General features: G+C 39.4%; 1 protein-coding gene across 1 annotated transcript in view; it reads right to left on the reverse strand.

Moving 5' to 3' along the window:
* LOC140169286 (uncharacterized) overlaps positions 1-15026 on the reverse strand; it is a 69766-nt gene that overhangs the window by 8503 nt on the left and 46237 nt on the right. The window contains exons 8-18 of the mRNA XM_072192542.1: positions 14302-14564; positions 11968-12063; positions 11196-11306; positions 10546-10683; positions 9237-9329; positions 8148-8268; positions 7518-7631; positions 6599-6786; positions 3799-5847; positions 1827-1949; positions 394-575 (exon numbers count right to left, since the gene is read on the reverse strand). Coding sequence (XP_072048643.1) covers positions 394-575; positions 1827-1949; positions 3799-5847; positions 6599-6786; positions 7518-7631; positions 8148-8268; positions 9237-9329; positions 10546-10683; positions 11196-11306; positions 11968-12063; positions 14302-14564 — 3478 coding nt within the window. The remainder of the gene's footprint in view (positions 1-393; positions 576-1826; positions 1950-3798; positions 5848-6598; positions 6787-7517; positions 7632-8147; positions 8269-9236; positions 9330-10545; positions 10684-11195; positions 11307-11967; positions 12064-14301; positions 14565-15026) is intronic.

Below are 15026 nucleotides of genomic sequence, written 5' to 3' on the forward strand. Positions count from 1 at the left end.
AATATGCAAGATTTTCATCAAATGTTACCCAGAAATATCCTAGCTACAACCCCGCTCCCTATATACCCCACTCTACAACCTTAACCACTGTGCTGCTAGTTCTCTGTTCATCCATTTGCCCCATTTATTTAAGGTGGCATTTTATCCCCACCTCTTGTAGTCCATATACTTTGTATGTGGTTGGTTTACATGTATTTTGCTTTTATTTATTACTTTTGCAGTATTGCAGCCTCTGTCACTATCAGGAAGGTATTAGAGTGGTTTGATGAGACAGGTGTCCTATTCAATTCTTAGCAAATCAATGCTGTATTGATTACATATCTGCTCCATTGCATTTACACCACAAACCTCCTTTGATAGTAAATGGAATTTGTCCAGTGTGACTTCACTTACTTTGGATATTTGATGCTTTCTTCCCAGCATGACGAGTTATTAATGTTGAACCATGGAAACATCTTCTCCATCACTTTAGTGAACACCGTCCTGGCTACTCGGTTGTTTTTACGCACCGTCTGGCTCGTCTCGCGTAACATGGAAGACTGGATGATGCGGACACAATCATTGCAAAATTCAATCTGAAATAGCAAACATTATATTCAAATTGAAATTTTTCTTTTGGCTATTCTAATAGGTCTAGCTTTACCAATTTTACCATTATTGGAATGCGATGGTGGGGACAACAATGGACATTTTAGCCATACGATAAGAGCATATTAAAACATAATCAGTCAGTCACCGTATTTGAAAAACAGAGCTCATACCCTAGACAAACAGTAATTAACTATCGCAACCAGGATCCATTCAGAGCGTTTTGTTCATAAGAATTTTGTTCTAGCTCAATTTTTCCCACAAGAGCTGGCTAATGACACAGCAAGTTCAGTAAACTTACATGTACCAATCAAGCTCACTTGAGCATTTGGCTGCTGTAATGTAATGTTGTTTTCACTCCTGGTCGTAGGGAAGCATGGCCTAGCATTTTCTGCACTCAAATATTGACACAAATACAGCCGACACACAAGTGGAATTGTATGTGTTCTTATCCTAAGGCTTGATATAAGGGACATCAATTCTGCCCCATGTGCATGACTTTTCTTGGGAGGAAGACAAAACCCAAACTTTTGTTTTGATATCTTATTGGTCTTAAATCAAGAACTGCAAAACTTATGGAAATATGCAATTATTGGCTTCCTTGACTCATTTCCTATGTATTACTATTAAGAGATACACTGCAGTTGCTAAAACCAGGCCCTTGCAACTCCTATACATGTGTAATACAAAAATCTGGGGACAGCGCCAATGTATAATTTTGTATTAACACAACACTAGCAATGCATTCGAAGCAGAATCTTGCTACCGCCACACGGGAGGCTACATACGGGGCATCATTCAGCATATTGTTGCAAAGACTTAGTCAAATTGACATCACTTGACAACATGATTGACATCATAAATAATTAAACTGGAAAACTTCTGGCTCCTGCCATCCCACTCACCCTTAAGACTTGTTAAGAATACAAAGTCCTGTTGCTCTACGAAAATGGAATAAAAACAAGTCACCTATCTACTCAAATTACTGGTAATTACCACCCTTGACAGGTTTCACTCCCAGCCCACTATTAGGCACAAGCCTACTGATGATGACCAGTAACGCATTGTCTGCCTACTTTTTTACTCGTCCTGGTCTGGTCAGTTAATTGCTCATTACCTCAAGGATGATTATTGTTGAATTTGTGGCCACACTTCTAAGCCATTATTGACAGCTAATCAGTATGGATCAGCAGGGGTACAATAATTTTTTTTTCGTAGCAAAATTGGACTATACTTACAATTGAGTTGTATGCTCCAGCCTGGACTTTGGCTTTCACCATCAGGAAGTCTCTTGGAGCGTTCTTGTCCTCCTCTGGCTTCATGTTGGCTTTAAATGGAGTGGAGAACATTGTTGACTGTACCTGTTGAAATGAACATGGGAACCAGTGAAATTATTCATGGATTCATGTTCCCCGACTTTTCAGCTGACTTCAGCTGACAACGGTTGAGTGTTTGACAGCCCTCGAATTAAGGATCTGAAGGGGCACGGCAACTTTTTTAGGGCAAGTTGATAATTGCCTTGGATTTTCACTGAAAAGGCAAGGCAGCACGGCAATTTGTAATATTTCAAAAGGGCATCAAGGCAACTGTTGGAAATTTGAGATGGGCACCAAGGCAATTTTTCAAAAGCGAATAGATGCATTGCCGTCAGCTGAATTCGACACCAAAGTAAAATTCGACTCTCAACTTTACACTAAAATAACCTGATTGCTTTAAAAAACCTGCTTTAAAAATAATACAAAGCAATCAAAAATCAACAGTTTAATTTACTTAAATTTTGCGATCCCTAGTTCTGAGCTGCAAAACTGACTCGAAACAGCGATGAAACAGCTGTAACTTTGGTAATAATATTGATAAAATTCGCCAGGATAAAAACTATTTCGTGCAAAAAATATCTAGAGATGGGCTTACATGTACAAGATAAGACGATACCGGAAGGGTATCGCCATCGGTTTGCAATGGGAAGTCAATGTTTGCTAATCGAGAGATCAATTGATTTGCCCAGCGCGCAGCGCTCAGATTTTGTTCATGACACGAGGTCGAGGAAGCTTAGCTGCTTAGTTACTAACAGCGTTTCTGATTGGTCGATAGTACGCTGAAGGTATTTCTCTGACCAATCGAGAAAATGAAGTCAGATTTCTAGCAAGTAGATAATGTATAAAAGCCGATGTGATTGGCTGAATATATAAGCTTACGTAGGGGTAATGAATATTAATTCACAACAAACTATTGTGTATACTGTGATTGATAGCTGGGTTACGATGCTTAAAATAGCTATCGTGTTCAAGATTTTCGATTTAATTTTCCACAATTTTGCGGGGATTTAACCAGTACTTGTTAATGATTTTATAATGAAGGAGCAGGGCTGGCGGCTAGGGCACCCACGGCAACTTCATTTAGGGCACGGCAAGTGACTGCCGTCGGTAAAGGACATATTTTGAGGGCATTGCGGCAATGGGGGTGGGCACCCACGGCAATATGCCGTCGGTGCCGTGGGTTAATTCGAGGGCTGGTGTTTGAGCCTGGCAACCTCCCTCACCTGAGCGTACACTGAGTTCTGAACTTGTCAGCGCTCACAAACAAGCTCCTTTTCTGCACTTTATTTGCGCTAGTCTATAGTCACTAGAATACAAAGGATCAGAGATTTGTTGACTTGAGAAAAACATGACAATTTCATTGAAGTTCAAAACTTTTGATCCAAACACAAAATATGTATTCCTAAATCCTAAGTTTTTAGATGGTACACCATTTTTCCTTAGGCACCAGAAACAAATTTGTTTGATCTTTGTATCGACTGTCCATGCTGCTTCGATGTTTGTTATTTTATAAAGTATCAACTAATTAATCAGAACTAACGCTAAATTTATATTGGTCAATATCACTGCAGGCACAAATTACACAAATTACCACCTTATCACAATCAACAATAGTAAATTAATTATAATAAGGATCGACCAAGCATCGAGAGTGAAGCTGTGCCCTGTATCATCCTGTTGAGACCACTTTGACCTTTGACCTTGCAGACTCCTCTCGCTATTTACTCTCGCTGATGAAAGATAGAGCATTGTCTGCAAATTCCAAGGCAGGAATTCATGTGCATGTTTGGAACAAAAGCAATTTAACTTCCATCATTTATAAATACAAACACAGAAGAACATTCATGAATGACCACCACAATTTGTTTTAACCATTTTGCAGATATTCACTAACCTGGTTTTGTGGTTGTTGCTGCAAATCCACCTCCAAGCTACTCAATGGCTCTCCATGAATCACTTTGTCAATCACCGTTGCCATTAGCGACATCACAGAGTCATCTCCGAGAGAACCACCGCCACTAGCAGACGGCAGAAGCATATTACTCGCAGCCGGTGGACTATTCATTGGCGACATTAATGACCGTCTTGACACAACCGCTTGCGATGCATCCGGATTCTTCCCCTGCTGTAAGGAAAGACGCGTAACCCTTCGGCTCGCACCGTGCACCGCCTCCGTGATATCAGTCTCTGGAGCGCTGTCTGTTGATTCACTCCTACTCCTATTAACAGAGCCAGGCGTTGTCGACATATCTGCTGACAAATCCAACGAGTCTGTAAAGCTTACATCAGCAGCGCCTTGTTCAGCAGTTGCATCCGTTGCCTGCTCCACAGTCACCTTTGTTTGCGAGCTGTGTTCTCCGGTAGACGGCGCAACGGAATCGGTACTCATGGGTTCAGGAGTAGCAGCTTCAGTCTGTTCTGCAACTTGTTCAGCATTAATAGCCTTACCGCTCATATTCGACGGCTGCTCAACAGTCACCTTTGTTTGTGAGTTGTCTTCCACAGCAGATTGCACAACAGAGTTGGTCGTCATCGGTTCAGAAGTAACAGCTTTATACTCTTCAGTACTGTCTGCAGCACCTTGGGATGTATTTATTTCAGATGCTTTGTCATCATTTGATACAATTTGCATGGCTTGTTCTTTATCGCCTTCACTAGATGTTCCTGTCACTGATTCGCTTTCATGCATTTTCTTTTCACTTTTCAAGCTTACTTCATCATCAAGTGTATCTTTTGCTACTTCTGTTTCACAAATACCTTCTTGACTAGAACCTGACCCTTGACCTTCTTGTTTACTTTCACCTTCTTCTACACCGATTTCTGGCTTATTTTGACTTTCTGTCTCACCCTCTGTCACAGATTGATTTTCAACCTCTCTTTCGCTATCTTTTCCCTGATTTCCAGTGTCTGTTTGGCTTCTTTCTTGCACAGTTTCCTCAACATGCTCAGGTTGACTATCGCCTTCTTCTTGGCTACTTTCTCGCACAGTTTCCTCAACATGCGCAGACTGACTACCCGTTACTTTTTGGTCACTTTCTAGCTGATTTTCATCTTTCCGACTACTTTCCGACAGAGTTTCACTTTCTTTGGTATTAGCTTCATCTGCATTTTTGGCTTCCGTGCTCTCCTCAGATGATTCCTGGGATGATTCCACAGAAGCGAGTACTGATTCACTACTCTCAGGCACTGATGGCGTGGATGTCTTTAAAGCCTCATCCACATCAGGCTTAGTTCTTTCATCAGGAGCTTGCTCCCTTGCATTGAGTGCATCACCACTTTCAGGAGCATCCCCTTTTGATTGTTCAACTACAACTTTTGATGAAGCAGCATCCGATTTGTCTGGTGTCTTGCAAGGTTTCTTACTTTCGGTTGATTCAATATCAACCTCCATATCACTGGGTCCTTCAACATTTGACACCGTATCCTCCACCGTAATAACTTCATCAGTAGTCACAGAGGGAGATGATTCTTTGGAAGCATTTTCCAAATCCAATTGCTCATTCAAAGCTTCCCTCTTGACAGTCACACTCATTTCCTCCCGTAATGTCATACTATTTTTAGAATCGCTTTTAGGGTCACTACCAACTTCTGAATTTTCAGTCCTAGTTGGCGTAGATGAAATAGGACTTTTGGATCTTAAACTGCTATTATTAAAGGTCCTGAGAGCAGTTTGCAATGAGTCGCTGTCACATGACCCATCCAGAGGCGTAGTGCTTCTACTTTGTGAGTGCTGTTGCACCCCCTCTAGAGGTGTTGTGCTTCTACTTTGTGAGTGCTGTTGCGCCCCCTCTAAAGGCGTAGTGCTTCTACTTTGTGAGTTCTGTTGTGACCCCTCCAAAGGTGTACTACTTCTGCTTTGTGACGTGACATCGCTGAGTGCTGGTGATGCGGTGGACCGCCTGGATGAGTCTGCAGGCGATCTTGTTCGGTGACTCTTTTTCTTCTGGAATGGAATTGTAAAGTGTATAAGGGATCAATTTCTAGGTTTGATTGGGTACAAAAATACTGTTAAGTCTCAACTTACATTACAAATGTTTTTAATGGTCTGTCGCCATCAAGACACAACATTAATTGGGCTATTCCAGTTGAAATACATAACCCCCCTATGGAAGACATGACCTTAATCTTCCACACAGTGAGTGTGAATTCTAAATGGGTTTTTTTATGTCAAGCATATCTAGGCATTAACAGTTAAAATCTAGGAGATAACTCGGACGAAACTTCGGCCAGGCACAATTGACCTGGTGAAGGGGGTCGCCAGAGATGGCTGGTCAGGGCATTTTTACAGGATAGGCATGTGTAGCCAACAATCGGCCATTTTACCCTGATCGAAACGACTGTAACGATACCATGGTTCTGCCTTTTCCAGATCAGCCATGAGGAGAGCGGATTAGATTTTTTTAAATTTTGTTCACTTGTTGGCCAAATCATGCTTAATTTTAGACAAATGTTCATATTTTTACTCCCCTCCTAAAAACAAATTTGCCCACCTAAATTTTTATAGTAAATGTTTCAATACTTCCGTGGTCTGTAATGCGCGTCGAGAGTAAACACAGAAGTGATAAACAATCATACTGATTGGCTGATTAGTGCATTGAAGGGGAGGAGAACTCACCTCTCCTATGCGATCAATCACATCCATCGCGTCACCAAACCACGGAAGTGTAACTATAGTGCAGCAATGAATTACTCACCCTCTTATCGGGATATATGAGATGTGTAGCACTCTTACAGGCGAATATTGCTGTCATAACATTTAGGAAACCAGCTTGCATTTCTTCTGCTAATTCTATCTGCCACTTTGCCGGCCGTACCGGGTCGCATACCACACAGGTGTATGGTACTGTCTCAGGTAGATCAGTCATTATGTGGTACATGTCATCTAGACAGAATGCAAATATAAGAAATGTTTGTGAGGACTTCGCAAACTTTTTCCAGATTGAAAATCTATGTTGTAATATTGAAATTATTGTCATAACAAGTAATTATTGATATATGAATTGCAAAGTCAGTTTGACTACAGACAACTGCATCCCAAATTATCACAAAAGTTTCTTGATGCCAAATTGGCAAAGGTTTGTTCTAGGTCTGCTTCTTGAAATTACCCAAAATAAACCAATTAATATATTCTATTAACGTCTCAATATCAGACCAACTTTAGAATGTTGCCCTCCAACGATAATCCTAATCTCATAAACCAAACCTAACCCTTGCCCTATCCTTAAAACCTAATCATTCAAGTATTATCTCTTGCCAATCAATCATACACATGAATTAAGTCATCTGTAACAGAAGTATTGTATTTCCAACCAATCTCATCAAATTGCCAACTACTTTTTTATGATACAATGTATCAATCAGTCTTTTTTATCTTTCAATTTTTTGTTTGTTTTTTATCTTTCAATAATCGATCTGGATATAGTTGATCAATTGACCTTTAATAAATCAATCAGTCAGTCGATTTTACTTGTGAGTCCTTCACATTTTGCATGGCTCTACCTTTTACATTTGTAAAACTCCATCATCTTGGACTCAAAGTCTTTATTTTCAATCATTTGATCAATCAATCAAGCAATTAACCAATCAATCGTTTAATACATCATTCAATCTTACCTGTGAGTCCTTCACACTTTGCATGGATCCATCTTTGGCATTTGGCACACTCCATCATCTTGGATTCATAGTCGTCATCTTCATAACATCGATTACATACTGGACAGTAGTTACCTGGAAAGGCAAAATGAAAAGTTTAATCCATCAAGCAGTTGAAAAATTTGAAAACCTTATCCTATATTTGATTCTTTTAGAACTTAATGCTGCTAGAGTAGTTTACAATTCAGGTCAATGTTATGCTGCACTGGTCCATTAAAGAAGGCAAACATGGTCTCCAGTCCACTTTGTGCTTGCCAACATGGAACAGTTTAATTTGTCAAAATTTCAGGTGACATACAACATTGGTATAAAATGCTCCTGATTCAACACATCAAAGTCATGTATACGAAGAAACTGGAATTTTGCGGTTCTCGACTTCTGTGGTTCTCTACGCAAAGCGTCGGCCGCAATGCCTCCACCCTAGACATGACCTTAATCTCCCACACAGGAGTTGTAGACACCCATTCAGATAACTCAATTTAAAATACATATTCCTGTGTGAAAGATTCAAGATAATTCTAGCACAGAGGGTGTATGGCCTTCACATTGAATATCCATCCGGCTTCAAAATACTCTCTTCCGCAGACTTACCTTTATCAAATAACTTGTCACAGTCCTGACATAATGAGAAGTCATGTGACCACTGGGCACTGGAATGTTGACCTGGTGTGGTAGCTCCACAGCTTTTGCATTTGACACATTTGGTACACACCTGTCAATTATAATAATATATTTTATAGAGATTTATATAGCCTCAAAGCATGTTACATTTATTCCGCTGTCATTAGAATATGTCGGAACCACGTTTGCAGCCTACAAATGGCGCAGGGTTCATCAGTACAACGACTGTGACAACCCCTTACAGCTTCCCATTGCACCTGGGTGGGGTGAAGCAAGCGAGGTAAAGTGCCATGCCCAAGGATGCAATGCGGTGGTGGGACAGGGACTCAAACCCACGCACGTCGAGCAAGCTCTTAGATTATGAGTCCAAGGCTGTAACCACTGAGCCACTGTGTCCTCATGTTAGTGGCCTGAGGTGACTATGCAGGAAAAAGTGTGTGAGTTTTGGCTATTAAGCCTCAAAACAGGCTGAAGTATAAGTGTGAAAATTTAGAGTAAAAGAAACATGACCTTAATATCCCACACAGCAAGTGTAGATTACAAATGGAGTCACCCATTCAGGTAACCCCATTTGAGATACACACTCCCTGTGTGGAAGATTAAGGTCATGTCTTCCATAGGGGGCGTATGGTTTTCATCCACAATAGCCCATTACACAAATGATTAATGCAATGTCTGCAGTTACAGCTGAGGGGTGATATTATCTTGAATCAACTGAAATTGTGGGGATAATTTTTTTGTGGATATCTACTGAAAAATGTCATAAAAAGAGGATGCTAGGATCACAAAATAGTCTTTTCAAGAGGAAGTCCTGCCAGAGCAGTTCTTCTGGACTGAGCCAAACCTGCCTGGTTATCAAATTAATCAGTGACACGGTTATCTCTGAATTTGTTAATTGATGCTGAAGGTGCTAATTGATGTTTTAATGTTGTTGCATCAATTATCACCTGTCAAATTCAGAGATAACTTTGTCAGATTAATTTAATAACCAGGCAGGTTTGGTTCACCCCAGAGGAACTGCTCTGGCAGGGCTCCCTCTTTTAAGTAAAGCTAACTTACCCATATTTTTCTCCTTTTGGACGGTTTGGTGGGGTAGTTTGGTCCAAGGCACTCTGCGTGATAACTTGTCTGGCATTTAGCACAGTTTAACAACTGAAAGGACAATGGGAAATTCACATGATATCAGTTCAACTTTATAATCTTTCTTTCTTGTAGACAACTAATACAGTTCATTTCCCCTTTTCTCTACTGTGGTACAGATACTTTTATGTACACTTTCAGACTCAAAATCATGTACTATTACTTCAAGCATAGAAAACAAAATGGAGTTACACTGAACAAAGAAATTTCAAATTTGGAGTTGACCAAGTAGTAGATGTCTCAAGAGCTCAATGGCATTACAGTACATTCGATGGAACATTGTTGTGGCACCAAACCACAACCTTCATTATGTCAATATAACTCTGAATATAATTGCCCCAACAGTGTGTTACACTGAGCAAGGAATGAGACTTACTGCAACTGTGGCTTTGCCACAATGATGCTGATTATGTCATTGTCAATTTTCATTTAGGTTTGTCGAGTGATGGTATTGATTTGGGCCATTTAAGTAATTGAATATTTGTGTACATGTATCCATATCAAAACAATGTATGCATGTGTCTCATTTCCCATAATAGTTAGGAATAAATACCAGACTCATCTCAAGTGGAGGTCACTTCCAATCATCCCCAAGTTTCATGGTTCTCTGTATTTCTAAACCATGTGACTTGGGATGATTTGATGTGACCTCCACTTGAGATGAGTTTAGTATTTAATATCATTAGCTATTATGTAAAAAGAGACGCATGTAGCAGCCGACAAGTGCATCGTTTTGATATGGATCTACACATTTTGTATTTTATATAACAATGACATTGATTTGAGCTGTTAAATAATTTGTGCTATTCAACAGCTGAAAAAGAATTTGTTTCGAATTGTTATATAAAACAAATATTGCCTGCCTATGTTTGTGCAACGGTGTAAATATACCACTCTCAAATTTCGACTATTCCATTCAAAAGTCCAAATTTGACATTGTGCTAGAATTTTTACCACTGTACTCTTATGCATTCTATATCTCATCTCAAGTTGAGAGTAATACCATCTTGGATTTCGCTGTGACAGATTTCAATCAGTGTGTTTACTCGGTTGCGTCACCAGCGTACAGATAATTTGCCCTTCAACATGTGTATACGCTCCACAAGATTTGATTAGTACTACACAATTCAAATCTACTGCAAAATCCAACATAGTGTTACTCTCAACTTGAGACGAGACTAGAGATGAATCCGGTACAGTCCACAGGTAATCATTTTTCTATACTTACATGATCTTGTCGACCACATACGGAGCAGAATTTACACATACGACAGCACCATTTATCAAGATCTCCCTCCAGAGGGCGTTCTTCCTCATCAAGACAGAATTCATGGTACGGTTCACAACACACATTGCAGTATATCAACTGAAACATAAAAAATACAACTTAGCTATCATCAGGTATAACATTGCAATCACAGTATTATATTTTTATATTATATTATATTTTATATATTGTATGTATTGACTGATCCAACCAGGGCTCGAATTTCAGGGAGACCACCAAGGACATTGCCACCCCCCCCCCAATGAACATTCGAGGCCTGGATCCACCACCATTCAAGTGTATTCATCCAATATTCAAGTGGTAAGCGAGTTGGCGCAGCGGTAGTTCCCTCACCTTGCACCACTCAGGTCCCGGGTTCAAGCCCCGGCCGTGCCCAAGGATTGTATGTGCATTTGGTGGATGTTACAATCTAAGTGCAGATAGATTTGCGCTGAAACCGGCTGCAGCCTAGTTCATGCGATCTGATTGTGATGATTCACCAATCACCATGGCAGCAAAATTACAGGGCTTTGAATCCTCTGAGATCTGAAAAAAGGCGCTATATAAATCCAAAATTTATTTATTTATTTATGTGTAATCAAAGTACTCACATCATGTTTTCCAGTACTACCACACAAATAGCACACGGTTCTTGGAATCATAGGTTGTGATGAGATAATGGACATCCCTCTCATCCAGGCTATATCAAGATCATAATCCTCCTGCAAAAAAAAAAAAAATAAGTAAGAACATTTTGAACTATGCTCTTGTTATTATTGTTGTGTTTCACAGGAACATGCATGATGATTTGGCAAATGGACCTTGTGCCCGCCTTAGGGCACCCCCTGGATGCTCATGGGTTTTGGCACTTGTACACATGGTAAGAATTGAGTCTTCAAACCAATGATTATATTATACTGAAATTCATTCAATTTCTGTGAAGGTTACAATATTTGGACATTATATCTTGCTACTCTGATTTATTGGTGCTTATGCCGCGTAAATTGGGCTGTTCCTGTTGCGATCCACACTACCCATGTGGAAGATTTTTGAAATACCTTCCACAGGAGGAGTATGTTTTTCAATTGTAACTGGTCAGGGTTAATCATTTTGAAACCCATACTCCCAATGTATTATGGCTTTACTTATATCTTCCACAATTGGAGTGAGTATCAAATGTCTATTTTATTCAAAACACATTCCCTCTGTGGATGACTTTATCTAAATCTTCATCAGGGGCAGTGTGGATTTTAAATAGAATAGCCCATATGTCGTCTGTTCGACCATGGTAGAAGTACTCTCAGTGACAGTGGGTTCTACTAGCTTGGTTTTCATTCCAAATGTTCAACTGTTTCTATCCGTACACTGTTCAATAACACATACCTGGAAGTCAATTTTGATGAGGTGTTTGCTCAGCTCTTGTTGGATGGACAGCTTGAGTTTGGGTGGTGGTGGACTCGGACTCTCTCTACGAAGATCCTGTATCAGAGAAAAGTTCACATTTGACCAATTTTAATATAGTTGCAGGTAAACCAGTTACTATTACCATGGAAGAAAGAGATAAGTTTTTTTTTTTCTTCCATGCTATTACTGATCATTAGCACTTGAAATACAGTCCAACCTCTTTATCTGGCTATGATGGGACCAAGCACTGGCTGGTTATGTGAAAAATGTGTGAATTTAAGGTAGCTAAAACACTGCTACCTATTAAAAGCTTCACGTTTAAGTTTTAATTCTTCCAACATTAACATTTTAAGCAGGGGACAACTAAAAATTAGGATTCCTTTATTAGAGTTTGAAGCATACATCCACTTTAAAGGTGAACCTCATTGAAAATAAAGTTATATATCAATGGAAAGCTTATGATGTCAGGAATCAGAAAAGAATATTTTTTATTTGCATAGCGTACCAGGCTAGACATAATCTCCATGCAAAGATTGGATATTGGCACCCCCTAAATTACAAAACAAAATCGTTCAAATTGAGCGCTTTAGTTGATGACGTCAGCCCAGGGACACACAGTTACTTCGGGTTTGATTGTAAACACAATGTCCGTGTATTCCTGTGGCATGCCTCGGGCCAATGCACGAATTCAGTCATTGTCAACTTACTTTACATGAAAAATATCTTCAATAAAATAAGAATAACATGAAGGAAATATCATGATCAAATTAAGAATGAAGTTCCTGAATAAAGTGTGTGGATTTAAAAATGGGAAAAGTGCTGGCCGGAGTGATTTGGGATAGGCCAAGCCATCCACGATATGCATAGGGAATATTACAGAGCGAAGATTCGCCGAAGAACCGGAATGAAAACAGATTACAAAAAAACAACTGCTAGTGCTACCAGTACAGATCGTCACACCAAGTTGAGATGAACTTATCACAATGAGAAAATGAAGGAATAGAATAAGGTACATGTACAGGGTTTTTTAATTATTTACAACCAGTCATGGCCGGTCATGTATGATAGGCGAACTCGTATAGATACATACGGGATGAGCTCAGTGACTGACTGAGTCTCACTACGCCGAGTGTTCAGTATCTGCGACTGTACTGAACTTGCAGACAAAATGACCGATTTGATATTCACATTCTGATATTTCCAACTTATTGCTACTTCATCAGCAAAATTTATTCCTGTAAATGTTCCAAATATAAGGGAACGATTGATCAAATCTGCTGAAACACCCCATGAAACACGGAGGACGAAGCCCCGAAGCGAGTCGCTGTGTTTGTGCATATCCGTCGCTGCAATTCAGCAGCAATTTACGCTTCGTGTTCGGTAATCCATAAAACATGAATGTTTCACTTTTTCAGTACCGTACACTGATTGTACTATCATTAAAGAATCATGACACAAGTGACAATATTTTAATTTTATTCAGATTTCAGAATTCCATCAAATAACGGCATACTATAAAGCCTAAATTGTATTTATTTTATAATAAAGTATCTGCCCGAGTATCTGTTTCTTTCAATCGCGATTGTGTGGAAAGAATGTATTACCGCAATACGCTAAATATGAAAACCTTTTATGGGCTGGATTTGATGAAATCTGCGGTTTTTATAAATTTTTAATTACTGCAAGACGATATTTTTTTAATCAGACATTTTAAAATGAATCAAGAATATATAGGGAATGTCACAAACAACTATTTAATTTGTTATTCGATCATGTTTATTCAGTCCATGACATGAACGGTAGCAGCATTTGCGAATGGAATTGATCCCAGCGAGAAATTCAAACTCAATTACCAAGTTATACCCAGCCAGTTATGACTGATTTTGTCAAAAATGTACGGAAAATTTATGTGTTGACAATAATTCTATTATTTCTAATATATATAGAAGGAACCAGCAATTTGAAGATTCCTCTAATTTCAAGCTTTATTGTGAAAATCAGACTTGCCGGGCAGCTTGCAAAGTACAGGAAGCAAGTCTTGTTTACATGTTTCCGAGTAGGATCACGTGACTGCGAACCCTGAGCTTACGTCACGAGCATTCCCAAGGTCATAGACGATTGATTTGGGTGCTTTTTGGGCGCCTTAAAAAAGACCAAAAATTCAATCATTTTTTAATTTTTCAGCTTTATTAGCAATCAAAAAATCGGAAAAATAATTTTAATATCCTGACATCATAAGCTTTCCATTGATATATAACTTTATTTTCAATGAGGTTCACCTTTAACACTGTCTTCTAATTCATAAACCCTTACCAGTTCTTTAATAGCCCCTTTCTTCTTACTGTTCCTCAACAGCATACTCTTTGCTACTACAGGAGCAGAGGGCCTCTTGATCTTAGGTCCTGCAGGGCCACTGCCGCTTGGCCCTGGTACCACAGGGCCAGTGCCACTTGGGCCTGGTACCAGTGAGCCTGCTGTGGAGACCGGGGAAGAATGAACAGAAGCTGCAGGGGACTCTGGATGGGATTGTGGATAAAGTACTCTATCAAATGACGTCAGTTCACTTATGAGAGATCCTGTAGGGGAAAAGAAAACAGATTTGGAGTTTGTGTTAGTTTTTAAAATACTTCTTTATCGTACAAATACTTTGTATTTAAAAATTCTTGATTTATAATTTTACATTTTCCCCAAATTGCTGGACTTTGAGGTAATGACTATTGTTTTAAAAAACGTTTAGGTCCAGTATCCACAAAATAGTTCTAATTGTCAGCACATGATTTCCTTTGCTCATATGTACACCCCACATGCCTAAACACACCCCACCTTGGACATCAAACCACTCGTGACTCTATTGAGATTTTACCATCCAACTGCGAACACACACACCATATTGTGGACTCTTTTTAAAGTTTTTACTATTCAAGTGCCATGAATATTCTTGTTTTTCTTGTCTTTACAAAAGCCCATCTTTTTTCCTTTGGCGTTTAGGCCAGACTCTGCGGAATTAACTCATCCTGCATAACGAGTTTGTTTTACCA

This window comes from Amphiura filiformis, chromosome 14 (assembly GCF_039555335.1).
Source record: "Amphiura filiformis chromosome 14, Afil_fr2py, whole genome shotgun sequence".
NCBI classification, from domain to species: domain Eukaryota; kingdom Metazoa; phylum Echinodermata; class Ophiuroidea; order Amphilepidida; family Amphiuridae; genus Amphiura; species Amphiura filiformis.